At 36.2% G+C, this 16,499-nt stretch overlaps 1 protein-coding gene across 1 annotated transcript in view; it reads left to right on the top strand.

The window, feature by feature from the left end:
- Positions 1–10,181: 10,181 nt before the first annotated feature.
- The window catches only part of LOC145780859 (cystathionine beta-synthase-like), a 37,110-nt gene continuing 30,792 nt past the window's right edge, over positions 10,182–16,499 (top strand). The window contains exon 1 of the mRNA XM_082592508.1: positions 10,182–10,301. Within this exon, the coding sequence (XP_082448634.1) occupies positions 10,269–10,301 (33 nt within the window). The 5' untranslated portion in view covers positions 10,182–10,268. The remainder of the gene's footprint in view (positions 10,302–16,499) is intronic.

The raw sequence follows: 16,499 nt of genomic DNA, 5'->3' as shown, positions 1-16,499 counted from the left end.
CAACACCAAACAGGCTACATCAAATAACATACAAAATACTGTTGTGATGGTTATGTGCCTGATCTGATACACATGTTGACGATCATGGTCTTCCAAACTTCTCTGTCATTTGCCATTCGTATAAAATCGTTTGTTTTGACTGTTGTGTTTGTGGCCCATTGATTCAAGCTATTTAAATAAGTTAATCTTTGTCGGCCTCTGCTTCTTCTTCCCTGTATCATCCCCAATAACTTAGTGCTAATTTTTCAAAATCTCCATGTCTGTGAATATGACCTACAAATTGCATCTGGCGCCTTTTAACTGTTGTTATTAATCTCCTTTCTGTTTTTGCCAATTTCATAACTTCGTCGTTACTCTTCTTTTCAGTCCAAGATATCCTCAACATCCTTCTGAGAAACCACATCTCAGCAGCCTCTAGTCTTTTCTTCATATCTTTACTTATTGTTCAGCATTCACATCCGTAGTTAAAATTGATTCTACATATGGACATGGTTGCACCTCTTGCACAAATGCAAAATGCACCTTTCTAGCTTTTATTGCGCAAAATCTTCAATAAGAGAAGCATTGTCCATTGTTCAATGTTTTGCCCACGTTGTGCTCAATTGAAACAACAGCTAGTCCAACCAAGCGTTCTTGGCTCATTGTAGAGCGAAAGCAATTTTTTATCAACTTTAGTTTAGAAAATGATGTTTCCTCTGAAGCTACAGTAACTGGCACATTAAGAAATAGTCTTAGTAACAAACACAAGTTAGGGTACACAACATTCAGTTTGTTTTGATACAGATACCAGTGACGTTCGGTGGCTTAAACCATTGGGAAAGCAACTTGGAAATATGTTGCAGCAAGGTAGTAGGCACGAGGGGCGTAACCGTCGGGCGAAGCCCGAAGGCGTGTTGCCGAAGGCAACACTTCCAGCGGGGGGTCTGGGGGGCCTCCCCCAGAAAATTTTGAAAAACACTTCCAATTTGGTGCGCTCTGAGAGCATTTCCAAAACAAAATCTTCGGACTTTCCCAGCCCGAGGATAAAGATTCAATCAATCAATCAAACTGGGACTAGTCTAGAATGTTGGCTGCTTTTTTAGACTGAGCACAAAAACTTATTGTCAATGTCATCTGTAAGCATTTACAACATGCATTGGACTGGTGCACTAGTAAAGAGCAAATAATTAGCCTATAAATTAAGCTAGTCCATTCTTGAAGAACACAAGTATGTTTGCTCTGAACTTGTGATGTCAGTCTATTGACCCAAAGAATTTAAAAAACACTTGTGCTGTTTCAGTACTGGTTGGTTAATGTACCCTTTGGAATTGCATGTCTTATTGTAGAATCTATGTTTTTTTTGGTAAGAGAACCAGCTTTATTTTCAGCGTACTCAGTAGCCTATAGTTACAAGCCCGAAAATCACTCATGCGTAGAGGCTGTATTCCTTTCGCCTGAAACCAAAAACAGCCGCTATGAGATACGCATTGACGTCACTGGGAAAGCAAGTTTAACCATAACACCAGATAACACATCTGATTGGCTAAGCAGCTGGTGTCGTTTTGCAAAACGATTGAGGATTGGATAAAACGAAGGCGTTTTTCAATGTAAGGTAAGCACTTTTGAAAGTTGATTTCCCTGGAGCTTCAGTGATGGTTTCTGACAAAAGCGTTTGCGTTAATTGGCATTTATAGGCAAGAAATGCGGTTTGGTGAGGACTTAGATACTCACAAGAGTTACGAGTAATTCTAGTCACGAACACAGTAATTTTCAAGTTAAAATAGACTTGATAAAAATAATAAGAAGTTAAACCTAGAATTCAGTCATTATATTTTGCATAGTTTTCGCTCAGGTAAGCACTGCTTTCCTTGCTTTCCCTCACCGATCGTCACTGACAGATACTGTAGAACAGAGAGAACGTGGTTTCTTTTGTTTTCAATGGTGAATATGTTCTTGTGAAGCTCTGCACTTCAGTAGAAAGTTCTTCACTGTCAAGGTCTGCAGCAAATTCTGGAGATGCTTCAGAGCATTTTTTTAACTGATTTTCTTCTGTGATGGAGGTCGACAAACAAATATCACACACAATGACACAAAACCAGGCGCGGATTAATGGGGGGGCCCAGGGGGCCCGGGCCCCCCCCCAAAATTTTGTGAAAAATTGTATGTTTCCGCATCAAATGGTTTGATATGCTTCTAAACAGCTGATATTAGTCCCTCGGCATCACAATTGATGAAAATGGTTGTTTTAATGTCAATTTTCTAGCATATCGTATATGTCGTAGTATCATTGTTTATATCTGTTTAGCTTTTTCTTTCTTTTTAATTGATTTTCAAATTTTCTGGCCCCCCCCGAAAAAAACTCTTAGATTCGCGCCTGCACAAAACCATACTTTTTTGGAACTCCATGATTTTTTCAAACCTATCATCCATCTTGGTAATAGCTTCATCTTGGAGAACATTGAAAAACTTATTGTAATGTTTCCTTGCTGCTTCTGTTCATCTGTATCTTCAAACAAGTAGGCTATCTCTTGCTTTTCCATCGACGGGTTTCTGGAAAGGAAGCTAGCACAGGGTCATCAAAACACGTTGCTTTCATTTCAGCAATCTTTATAGGCCTACCATCTTCGAAGCCACTTTCTTTATATTCCAACAGAAAGTTTTTTGTTCCTTGTATTAATGTGATTGCAGAGTCAAGTGACATGTTGGTACTCTACATTAGCTTGTTGACCATATAAATTTGATTGAGAACGGTATACCATATGACCGTATTCACAGTAAACTTGAAGGAATGAAGCTCATTTTTCAAGCTTTGTTCTTCTGAAAATATTTGAAGATTTAGACTGGATGTATCAAGAAGTAGGCTATCTTTTGGATCGCAGAATACACTTGAAGAGAATTTTTCATAAGCACCTTGATACAGAAAATTTTCCTTTCCCATCGTGTGTCTGATGGTCTCTGCACAACAATCGAAGACAGGGCTTCGAAATAGCCCATCGTTTTGTTGATGCTGAAAACATACTGAATATTCTTTGGAGGCAACCAAAATAACTCAAAGCTTGTATTGAAGATTTTGCAGCATTACAAACTGTAACATCACTTTTGTGAATATAAAAGTTGTGTGAGCGAAATCAAAACTTTCCTATCTAGAAATTAGGTTGTCTATTGGATTACAGAAAAACATTTACATTCTCCTTTTGTCTGCAGCGTCCGGAAAAAACAAGTCTATTAACTATCTTAAATTCTGACAGTTTTCAGAATCAAAAGCAGTCTATGCCTTTTTTGGTCATACAGTGGCGCACATATTTCTGAAATTGAGTTAATTTTAACTGATAGCCTACAAAGAAATAATTAGTTAAACTACCATTCAACGTTTTATAGGCAGAGAAAACTTTTTCTCAAACCGTAGAAAATTTCATTGTCAGATCACCGCTTCAATGCGTGATGGAAATCTACAGATAAATCTGCATCAGGCATTGCAGAGTGCAAAAAACAGTGTTGCAGAACGCGTTTTCGAATATTAAATTCTCATCAGTGCAACTACGTTTATGGACGCAATAACAACGGTTAAATTTAAACTCAATACAATACATTACAAACATTATAAGGACATATTCTCAGTGTTCAATTGAATATTAATAAATCCAGAGACATCAGAAAATCACTTCCCGCATGCAATTCCAGACCGACATTACTCGCTTAAGGTTTTTTTTGTTAAAACAAACTTAATGTTCAAAGCAAAAAAGCCATCACAATGAACATCTACCGAAGTATACTAATTTACAGTACTTAGATAAGCACTGAAAATTAATAGACGGTATTGTTATTAATATCAATTCAATATGATTTCAGTGATTATAATACAATGTAATACAGTAGCGTATCCAATTAATTAGCGACGACCTTCTAAAGTACACGTTAATTCGAACAGAAATAAGAATTTATCAAAAATCTCAGTCATTTTAGAAAGATTTCACCACCGGTTACAGGACCATCTTTGCTTGTTTCCTTGACAGAGTCAACTCTGATTGATCATATACGCCTTGGAGAGTAGCTAGTTGAGAAAATTCAGATAACATGAAACCAAGGAACTTTCAGAAATAATTAGTTAAACTACCATTCAACGTTTTATAGGCAGAGAAAACTTTTTCTCAAACCGTAGAAAATTTCATTGTCAGATCACCGCTTCAATGCGTGATGGAAATCTACAGATAAATCTGCATCAGGCATTGCAGAGTGCAAAAAACAGTGTTGCAGAACGCGTTTTCGAATATTAAATTCTCATCAGTGCAACTACGTTTATGGACGCAATAACAACGGTTAAATTTAAACTCAATACAATACATTACAAACATTATAAGGACATATTCTCAGTGTTCAATTGAATATTAATAAATCCAGAGACATCAGAAAATCACTTCCCGCATGCAATTCCAGACCGACATTACTCGCTTAAGGTTTTTTTTGTTAAAACAAACTTAATGTTCAAAGCAAAAAAGCCATCACAATGAACATCTACCGAAGTATACTAGTTGCACTGATGAGAATTTAATATTCGAAAACGCGTTCTGCAACACTGTTTTTTGCACTCTGCAATGCCTGATGCAGATTTATCTGTAGATTTCCATCACGCATTGAAGCGGTGATCTGACAATGAAATTTTCTACGGTTTGAGAAAAAGTTTTCTCTGCCTATAAAACGTTGAATGGTAGTTTAACTAATTATTTCTGAAAGTTCCTTGGTTTCATGTTATACAAAGAAATACGTTTACAAACAAGCGAACCCATTTAGCATAGAATCAACGTCAAACTGTGTAATAGGCTACACAAATGTAATCTCACAATAATTAAATCAACTGGAAAGAATCCGACAACACAGGCTATTTTCAATGCGTTGAAAGTTGAAATTTCTTAAAGATTTGTTGTATTGTGAAATAGCCTGCTCAGCACGTTAACGAACGACCTTTTTATGCAACTGTACCGTTTTTTACATTCAGCATCAGGAATAGCCTTTTTCCTAATTCATGGCTTTAAATAGAAGAACTTCGCATATATTTCTCAAATTCAGCAATAATAGCTCAGCTACGCGAACATTCCTTTGCGTCAGTTTCACACGTATTAATGGATAGAATTGTTTAGCAGTTTAGAAATAGATTACTGCATTTGTTAACTGAGCTATTGAAATAAACTCTTGATCGTAATTTAAGAAAGGTCATGTTAGATTTTCTGGAGTCAGGCCCGTAGCCAGCCGGGGGCCAGGGGGGCCTCGCCCCCCTGAAAAAAATTTTGCACCCCCTGGCAAAATCCCAACATTCTCGAGCAACAGCTACAATTATAAGGATTCAATTTTTTCTGCCCCCCCTAAAAAAAAGTTGGCCCTCTTGCTCTGCGATCAGGCTACGGCCCTGTCTGGAGTATTTGTTAATTATAATTCTATCCTATTTACTTTAGTCGTGATATAATGCTTAGGCGTATCGCCTTGTAAGTGAATTCTGGAAAAAGGGTTGTCAACAACCGGTAAATATGATTTTCATTTTATTCATAGTTTGTCCCATTTGTTAACCAGGTTTTCGTATTAGTAAAGTCACGGTTATTTTTCCCAGAGAAAAACCGCGACCTGACGAGGATAAATTGAGTACCGTACTTCGAAGACAATTGCGCGTTTTTCCAACATTGAACAATCATCCCAGCTTGTTGGTGGTATGCGAACAGACAAATTCGAGTGGAATCATCTCAGTGTAGATGGGGTGTTTTAACATCAGTTAACCCGCACCGCTATACGATCTTACACAAACCATCAAATTTAGAGAGTGGCAGGCACATGGGGCAAAAAATTGCCTTCGGATTCAAATCGAGTATTCGTTTTTGCACACTCACATTCTTCCCTTTTATGTTTGCACCTTTATCATAACCTTGCCCTCTGCAGTATTGTAAAGACTGTTCCCGACAATTATTCACCAAATCAAACGTCATATAAAACCGTTATGGTCTACTTAACCTAGCTGGCATCTTACGTCATGGAAATTGCTAGAAAATGTCCAAATATTGCACCATCGGTCGTAAGACCTGATGAAATATTGCATTAGCCGCTTGAACACCTGTTTGAATGACTTCATAATTGTCTTTCATTATTGCGTCACAGTTACTGTCTACGTGCATTTGAGATATTGCTATCTATTGTGGTCATTCGTAAAATTGTTTGTTGGAAGTCAGTCGCAAATTTAACTGTTTGCTTGGTGCTTGCTAGCTGGACAAATTTTCCGTCTTTTATCTAAGTAATCTGTTCTGTAGTGACAAGTTTTAGTGGTGTACGGCATTGCATCCAATTTCGACAGCTTTGAGGCTATTTTTACAGAAATACAATTTTGAATAGACGTTTCGAAGGAGTGTTTCTTTTTCGGTCATTACATGCAGACGAACGGATTCGGGAATCTTAAGTTACAATTTTCCCACGAAGAGATTATGGTTTACCGCTGTGACCAAAGACAGACCAAGGTTTTGGAGCGTATGCAGCAGGCTGTCAGTCAGAGCATGGTCAGAGCTTTCCCTGTCGATTCCACAATTCAATTCAATTTATTTTTTGCTGCTGGCGCAAACATGTACAAAACGGCAAAGTAAACATACGAATTTGACACCAACAAAAGGGAAAGATGGCGTATTGAGTGGCGTAGATAAACTCCATAAAATAACAACACTGATAAACTCCATAAAATACTCTTTAATGGTTGGGCTGGCAAAAGACACATTTACTGTTTGAATGATCAGGGTCATTTGCTCTTGTTGACTGATGTAAGGAGTGCAATCAAGTATTATGGAATAATACTTTGACAGTTTAATTGTTTCTACCAATGTTCTTCGAGAGTAACTGAATGATTTCATTTTGAATTATTTTTCCAAGGTACGGTACCGTAATTATTTGGCCATATTTTGGATAAGCGCAGGCCCCGGGCGGTCGCACAGTTTGCCTACCCCAAAGGCCACCACTGACCTAGGGCGTTTATACACGGCAGATCTGTTTCGTAAAATTCAAAGAGTGATTTAGTTTTCTCAATTTAGTTTTTCTCAAAGGGTGGTTGAAATCCACAAACCCCCACCCTTGGCTACGCCACTGTATTTAGTCATGTGATGAAATACCAAATTTCGATATGATCATATTTTTGAACGTCAGGTGAGAGATTTATTGATTGAATTTTTCGTTCAATGCAAATTTTGTGAAGGGAGCATGAAAAAATAGTTTTGTTTGCTTTGCTTCAGTGACTACAATCTTTACACGCAATCGAGACTGCCCCCTAATTTGACCAATCAAAGACTGCGAGACTGTTCACTCATCAGTTTATTTTTCTTCATTAACGCGTCCGGCTACCAAAGTACTAACCAGTAAGTAGTAACTGCAATAGTCGATATAGGCCTACCACCACGTTAATGATATAGGCCTACCATTAATGAACTGGAAAAGGTGGCAAAACCTTGAAAGGTTTAAAGCGTGCCTGAATAGTAAATCATGTAGTAGGCTATATGTCTGCACTTAGCATGGCCATTAAACCCAAAAAATAAAGCAAAAACAAAGAGAAGTACACAATAACACATGTATAAATCACAGCCTGATGAAAAGTGTTGTGGATTACATTTGCCAGTTCCAATATTGATGTAGATGAACAGTCATCATAAGAATAATATAATAAAGAAACAAAACTGAACATGAAACCCACCCTCAGGCAAAAGCTTGTTTCAATGTGCCCAGGAGAGCAGAGTGTTGAGCTCTTTCTATGGTCAGACTGCACATCACACAGTAGCCTACGTTTAAGTTGCAGTTTAAGTTATTGTTTCTTTTTCTGGAGGATAGTGGAATGGATGAGCTGGTAGATAAGATGATGATGTCCTGATGGTGTTGATGAATCTCTCATCTCCTTTTGTGACATTGTCGTGTTGGTTATGGAGTGTTGCATTTGCTTTTATTATCTACAAACATAAAAGTACAGTACAAGCAGTCAACATTATTGTTAGGTAGGCCTAATCTTTTATGAATTATTTCAGATTTCAACTGGTCTTTACAAAAATACAAAACAGCCTTTCTACGTGGTCTTTCTATTGCGTATCCATTTTGCTTAAATGTTGTTTTAGTTTGTGAACAAAGAGTGACTTTGTATCAATCTTTCTAATAGAAGAAGGAAATTTGTTCCATGTTTTCGCACCTGTGAATTCTATTGAATGCTGAGTAAGCACTTTTGAGAAGTATGGAATGTTTAGAGAACCATTATCATGGTTTCTTGTAGACAGGCTGTGAACCTCTTTGGTAGCCTATTTAAAAAGGTTGGAGAAGCAATCTGGTAGTAAATTGTTGTAAAATTTAATCATGAAAAGACAAATTTCAGGAGGAATTCAATCAATCATGGTATATTTGAAACACTTCGTTTTTTTTATTTATAAAAAGTAAAATATAAATAACATCCTGACTTTCAAGTGGCATAACAATATATTATGTCAACAAGAAGCGCTTTGATCAGGATCCAAGCATTGTTGCTGTCATTTAATTATTACTGCACCTTGTTGCAGATGGTTTTATTAGGGAGATTGCGCAGAATGTTTGGACGCAGTTTGGTATCAAAACAGCAATCACAAAGTGCACTATTGTAATTTTAATACACACAACAATGCCATCAACTTATTACATGCTTAAGAGTATGAATATAGGTAGAGACTATATTCACTATTATATATATATATTTTGTGAATACCGTATAGCCTCTGAGGTTATATTCCCCTGTTTACTCAAGCAAGACGATGACCTCAATTTTGCGCTCAGGCAGATTGTGACGTAGGTTTCATATCTTTTTTGCACAACCATAGCGCCTAGTGTGAAACGTAAAGTCGTACATGCTTTAATAAACGTATGAAGGTGGCGGCATTAAGAAAATGGCAAAACTAAAGTCATCAAATAATACATATGCAATGAAACTATTTTCTTGAAGTGAGTATTGTCAATTTTTGCAGCCACCAAACTTACTTGTTGACAGTAAAAAATGAGTGTATAAAATCAGTCAGTTTCATAAACTTGGCTAGCAAATAATATGGACAAAAAATGACTCCGTGACCTGGAGAAAATAGTTACAGTGCAATAACATCACATACAAGTTTGTTCAGCAAACATAGTCAACCCCTTTTGACAAACAAAAATTTATATTGTATAATATATACCAAGAGAAATTTTACAACTCCAGCAAAATTAAAAACTTCTAACAACTAAACTTGATTATTCTTACTGATAGCTGGAAGCAACAAAAAAGCAGTATTATCAATAAAGTTCTAAAAAAAACTCTTCTAGGCCGTATCAAGCCGACGCCCTTTGAAATCTGAAACTCTATAAGCCATGGACGTTCACGCTAATTTGTCAAGTTTAGAGGTTATAAACAAAGCTTTTTTGTTGTTGAGAGTAAAGAAGGCAAGAAACAAATATGTCAAGTAGCGTAGCCTTGAACTATTTATTGGCTTGAACTTTTCTTGGTTGCACTGAAGTTTAAACGCCCTTGCTACAAGAGTTTATTGATTTCAAAAGTTTTTCCTATTTTTAATCACCCGGAATAAAGTTTATATTTGAATAAAACCACAGGACTTCACTTAAGGATCGCAGCAGCACATGATTTTTTTTTTCTTTCATTAATATTACTGAACATCAGCCTATCTTGTTTCAACGTAATTTGCCGATGCTTGACATTTGTCACATTAAGAACTGGGAAGCAGCTGACTCGATGACTGATATAGTCTTTCGCTGCTTCCTGTCTGTTGTGGTATTTAGATAGCTATGGTACTATTTTATTCGTATTGTTTATAATTGTACCGTACTATTGTCGCAACAGACGAAATAAAAGGTTTCTCTCTCTCTCTCTCTCTGTCAAGCTTGTGTGATTACTGAGTAGGTGCATATAGCCTATGGTAAGAATAGCCGCTGCGATGAAAATATATTTCTAATAAAAAAAGAGTACCGGTAACTGTAACAAAAAGATTTTCGAAAGTCCTTAAAAAAATGGCTGCAAATTTGTTCGTAGACTATACAGTATCATAAATTAATTCATAATTGATTCTATTTGAATAAGAACTTCTGATGATCCATATAAGTGAAACAGGCTGTTAAGGATTCAGATAGTAATAATTATATTTGATTTAATTAATTAATTCAATATATATTTTTTTACATGTTCATATAGCATACAATACAGACTATTCACATCATTGATTTACTATCCAAGTTGCTTGTTAATTTTTAAAGAAATATATCAACTTGTAAAATCCATTACAATGAGCCAACAAACATGCCCACATGCAGAAAACGTGAGTATTTTTTACATTTAGATTACATTCTTATGAGTTTGTAAAGTAATATGTGAGTAGGCTATGGTTTTTGCATTGATATTTTTTTAAACATTATTGTGAAATTGTCTTTTCGCCCATTTGCGTATCTTGAGTCTGCATTTGAAAGCAGATTAGATTTCTTGTCACTGAGTTTATGAATGAATCATAATATGTTGTCATGAGTAAAGTTGCAGTTTGTTTGCATGCAGTTATCAAAGCAGGGGATTGGGTTTTTTTTTTGTATTTATAAATATTTACCATATTTTATAAATATTTCAAAAGTTTTTGGATGCTAATTTTAAAAGTGATGTGCATTTGTTTTTCCACCTGCTATCAGCACATTAACATTTTACAGGCTCTATTGCTCCATTGTCCTGTCCAAGAGTTAAATATTCTCATTAATTTTAAGTGTTAAAATGTATCAGACTGGTAAAAACAAAATGAGAGCACTTTGGAAATTTGAAAACATATAAAGTTCCCATTCCCAACTTTGCTACACATGATAACTGGGGAGTTTAACACTTCCATGAAAATATCAATGTTTTATGTGGAAAAACAAACAAATGCAATAGTTTTTAAAACTACCATCTGAAAAATGCTGTACCAAAAGTAATTTGCACAGAATGGTGCAAAACAATCCAATGGATTGTACTATTTGGGACTCACTTTCATTGAAAATTTGCAGGAAAATACTGCTGTCTTTAAAGAATGAGCACTAAAATCAGTCTAAAATGGTGAGAAATACCTCCTGATGAACTTGGGTAACAATTTTTCCTTGTAAACAGTGTTTCCAATGAATTCGGCTCTCACATAAATTTATTTTTCAATTGAATCTGTGATTGGAATCATGAATTACTTTCAGCACCACGTTTTTTTAAAAGTATCAATGGCGAATGCTCATCTGTTTTTTATGTAAAATACCACAATTTTTTGAAAAAAAAGTGTTAAATTTTGTAGTTATGATGCGTGCCGATTTGACAATCATTGCTTTTATGATTTTTGAAAAAATTAAGGTATTGTCAGTTTTTACCCCACCCAATATAATACTGGATTCAGAAATAAACTTTGCAAGAGTTAAATTTGTGTGAATATTGCAGAACATGCAAAATAAGTTTGATTGCTTGGTTGGTATGCCGTTTGTTCCAAATACTCAATAATTTTACCACCACACATTTTGTTGACTGTTGTGATATTTGTGTGCTATAAGAATTTTCTATTGCTAGATTTTGATTAGGCAAATATTAGATTTGTTTGATGCTGGAAACTTATTTCATAGGCTAAAACATATACCTGTGTCGGAATGGCCCGTTTCGGCGAGTCTGATTCGGAGAGTTCCCTATTCGGAGACAGCCTTTTTCGGAGAGTTCCCTATTCGGAGATTTTTTGAATTTTTTTTTTGAAAATTATCGGGTGCCGTAGCCTAATTATCATTGCCGTTTTTACATCGTTTTAACGTCGCTAAACGTTGAAATCGTATAGAAAAAAATAGAAAATTATCGGGTATCGTAGCCTATTTATCATTGCCGTTTTTACATCGCTTTAACGTCGCTAAACGTTGAAATCGTGCAGAGAAAATAGAAATAAAATGTTTGAACAATTAAATGAAAATTCGTCATGTCAGTTCAGTTGAGTTGTTTTTATTTGTGACCATCATATCAAAAACAATACACGTCAACATAGCAAAGGTCGAGAAAAAGGTAGAAGCGACAAAACGCGAACGTTAAAACGTGCTTGTGATCGAAGTAAGTGATTGCGTTGAAAGAAATTTGGCACGGCCGCAACACCTTCAGAAAAATTTAAGATATGAAGGGAAAATAAAAAAAAAGAAGATGTTACAAAAGAAAATCATGTTTATGTCTAATAGGTTAGTACTTTTGAATAGTTAAAATGATTACCGGTAGTTTGGATCAACAAATGTGTGGCCTACAGCTTGGATTAAAAGGAAATTATCGGGTACCGTAGCCTAGTTATCCCTACCAGCAAAAATTTGTTCCAAGAACCCAGTTAGCCTAACAGTTCATTTTTACATTGTAGTAACAGATAACCAAATGTGTGGCCAATTCGTTTTAACGTCGCTAAACGTCGAAATACCGTAGCCTAGTTATCCCGACCAGCAGAAATGCCGTTTCTACATCGTTTTAGCGTCGCTAAACGTTGAAATCGTGTAGAAAAGAGTACTTTAGCTCAGTGGCGTAGCCAGGAAAAAAATTTGGGGGGCCAAATATTTGATGAATTGAAGAGAACGACAAAGTGTTTGATTTATGTGCAGTGGCGTATGCACGTATGTGCACCTGATGTGCAGTAGCGTATCCTGGTGGCTTGAGCAAGGGGAAGCAATGAAACTGGTGGGGGTTAAAGCGTGCCGAAGGCACGCGTTTTCTAGGGAGGTCCGGGGGCATGCCCCCCGGAAATTTTTTGCAAAATTACACTTGAATATTGGATTATAGCGCTTTCTGGAAACACTTTTAGGGTAATATTTGTATGAAATTTATTAGCAGATAAACAGCTATTAACTTATTAAAGGTAGCTCTTACACACGAACGGGCAACATCTGAAATTACATTCTGAAATTGCTTCCACAAATTAGTTAAAAGAAACGTAAATCCAGTAAATTTTGCGCGATTTACGATTTGCAAAATTTATTGGTGTCTTTCTGTGTGTCTAAAACAAGTCCTTGGGGTGTTAATAGCCAGATGTCTTGGAAAACGTTATAAATTTCTACAAATTTGATTATATTTTCAACAAAGGGCTCAACTTCGGAATCCAAACTTGGAAAATTTGGGGGGGGCCATGGCCCCTTTCGCCCCCCCTGGCTACGCTTATGCTTTAGCTGACTTGGATACGCATACTAGGATATTCCACAATATCGTTTCTTTTATAGTTGAAATTATCGAAGCTTTAGATGAGTGAGGTTTAGACCTAACCACTGAGATCTTAAATCATATTTATGACACCGGAAAGACCCTAGTGATATGGTACATTCCATATTCATAACTTTACCAAAGAAAACCGGAGCAACAGAATGCTCACTCCACAGAACAATTAGCCTTGTAAATCACTTAACAAACATCTTACCCCGAATCATGATGATGAGATTGAGACCAAAACTACAATCGGAAATTTCAACAGCACAGTTTTTATTTGTTCCAGACAAAGGGACCACAAAAAGGATTTTTTACATTAAAAATGATAACAGAGAGATGTATGTCCGATTCTTCTGTTTATTTAGAGAATTTTGTATTTATTCCACAATATCGTTTCTTTTGCATTCTTGCATTTTATCCAGCGTTTACCTTTGAGTGCCTTCCCAGACGGCAAAATCCGTCATTTTTACATTGATTCAATGTCTGCAGACGTTCGAATTAATTAAAAATGACGAATTTTGTTGTCTGGGTTCGTTCAAAATATGTGTTTTACATCAAAACAACAGTTTTCATGATTAACAATAGGGGTTAATGAGACAAAGTCTCAGCGAAAACGTGTCAACTAAAAAAAGACAAGACAAAGACAGTTGCTTAAGCCAAAAGACAAAGACAGTTGCCTGATAGCGTTTGCCATAAAAGATGAAGTTAAAACCTAAGTGGCAGTTTAGAGTAAACCTATAATTTTTAAATAATTAATTTTTAAAATTAGTAATAACTAGGCTACTAATAATTTTAAAAAAAAAATTCAAAAAATCTCCGAATAGGGAACTCTCCGAAAAAGGCTGTCTCCGAATAGGGAACTCTCCGAATCGGACTCGCCGAATAGTAGCAGACTCTACCTGTGTACATCACAAGTTAAGTTAAGGGTATTGTCAGTTATAAACTTGTTTATAAGGATTTAACTTCCTGAAAAAGTAATATTTCAGAGTTTTCAAGAACAGTAAGCACGAGGCAATATTCGGGTCTTTATCCAGCAAAATCTGGTTCGGGTCAAACTCCGAGCATTAATCCGTTAACGGCACTGAGGAAAAATGTGCATCTGTATAAACTATTGACTTGCTTTGCAAGGTCTTTTCATTTAGCTCAGCTACAGCCGATTTCCCAATGTTAATGAAACTCAAAAAGGTTAAACAGGCTGTGCATTAACAGCAAACCAAGCCTAGTCTTCTGTTGCTTTAGTTTGATCAAATGTTATTTTTAGTTAATAGGCTACAGAAGAATCTTCTTAACATAGCCTATCCCACAAGCATGGATAAAATGATCTGTTTCAGCCTAATGGTGCGGGTTCGTTGTGGTAACAGCAGTTTTTGATAAGCTTTCGGAACACAATCAGTTTAATTTTAAGATCATTGCCAATGAGAGAACGATGTGTACAGTTACCCTTTAAAAGAGACCATCTTTATAACCAAACAATCACCGAAAAATGAAAATCAAAACTGTGCCGAGAAGGAAGAATTAATCAACTGATTGGACAAATTAGGGTGATCAACCGGAATGGCCCGTTTCATAGAATCCGATTCGGAGACAGCCTTTTTCGGTTAAAGGGGCAGTAAACCCCAAACCATACTTTTCGATTTTTTTGTTTGTAAGTGCTCTAGACATGTATAATAAGTAGTTGTCGTTGAAATTTTCCCTTAATTTCATTGCGTTTCCTTTGTAGGGCCGTTTTAGTTAGCCCTTAGTTTCAGAGCGACGCGTGCTCACTGAACCGTGCGATAATCACGTGTGACGTCATAAGAGTACTAGCCGATCTTATGTTCGCGCAAGATGCATTGTAAGCAAGTGTTCGTAGTGTCGTTTCCAACAAATACAATGAACTACATGTATTTATGTCGATTGTAAGCGGCTTAGTAGTTGATAAAATGAACACTGAAAGTAACTACCTTTCGACAAGTACCATATTAGTTTGTAAAGAACTAGATTCTAGTATAGCTTACTGTACTGTCTGTACAAGTACATGTACAAAATTCACTCTCTCTGTGCACACGGAAAAGCTTTTTTCAAAGCAGATTTTGAATTCTGACTTTTTATTTCAAATCAGGATATTTAAATCCAACATATTCGCCGCTATCTTGATTTGAAAATTTCGACCTAATTGCAGAAACGACGCATGACGGCAGAGGCACACGGGATTGAACGTCCAAGGTAACCCCAGATCCAGCGAACAAACTGTCTATAGGCAATGTGCCTATAACGTCTGTAAAAACAACTTTTGGTTACATTTACTCTTATTACGGTAACTCCTTCAAATTCAAAACAACTTTTTAAACAAACAAACTTTTAAAACAACTTTTGTCTGTCTATGGTTTTTAAAAAGTACCTCTCTACCAAAGCTATACTTTTTAAATGGCCGCGAGTGTTGTAGCCTATGTACCGATTTGATGGGAGACGGCCATGGCCGTAAATTTTTCTTGACTTGGCAATGGGAAGCATGTACATTGTACACTGTACAGCCAAATACAACTTGTATTGTTTCAGTGAATTTGTTTCAGTGAAATTGTTTTCAGTAAAATAGCTTAGCATCAATAAATCATCATTACATTGTTGCTTTCTGGGCGAAGTTGGCCTGTTTACGAGCAGTTTTGAGTAAAGTACACATAATAGCAAATCAGTCGCTTTTTTACATTGGTTCAACGTCTGCAGACGTTGAATCAATGTAAAAAGCGACTGATTTGTTATTTGGGTATGTTCACACTGAAACGACCATTTATTAGGTTTAAATGAAGTAAGAGACGAAGTACATCTGCAAAACACAAGCCAACAATATAAAACGAACCAATTAAATCAGTCTCACACGATCAGAACTTAAAGTAACAAAAGTCCCTTTTACTGAACACAGCAAGAAAAGCTCTTATGAAAATGGGCTTGCAGAGAAAACAATCAATGGAAAGCGCGCCGAGCAGAGAAACTATAACGTACAAACATACGTAAAATAAACGTAAATTTGTTATAAGACACACTGGCTTTTCAATGAGTCATGTAAAAGAAGCTGGATTTGCTAGCTAAAGTATAAAATGTACTGGCTGAAGTCCATACCTGAAGAAGTTGCAAATCCACTATTTTATTCAATCTTGTGTCCATGATCGTGTATGTGCCGTGCTTCCCACAATGTCCAGGAGAATCTACCCTTCCATCTCCTGCTAACATGAGGTCAATACCATCACCTTCCAATTGTTGAAGTACAATGTTCTGCTCAATGACATATTAAAAATTCTTATCAATGACACTATTTTAAAGAAAAGATTGAGCACTT

The sequence above is a fragment of the Aplidium turbinatum genome, chromosome 12, assembly GCF_918807975.1.
Source record: "Aplidium turbinatum chromosome 12, kaAplTurb1.1, whole genome shotgun sequence".
Taxonomy (NCBI): domain Eukaryota; kingdom Metazoa; phylum Chordata; class Ascidiacea; order Aplousobranchia; family Polyclinidae; genus Aplidium; species Aplidium turbinatum.
Note: the sequence above shows the minus strand (reverse complement) of the source record. Positions and strands in the feature narration are given on the sequence as shown.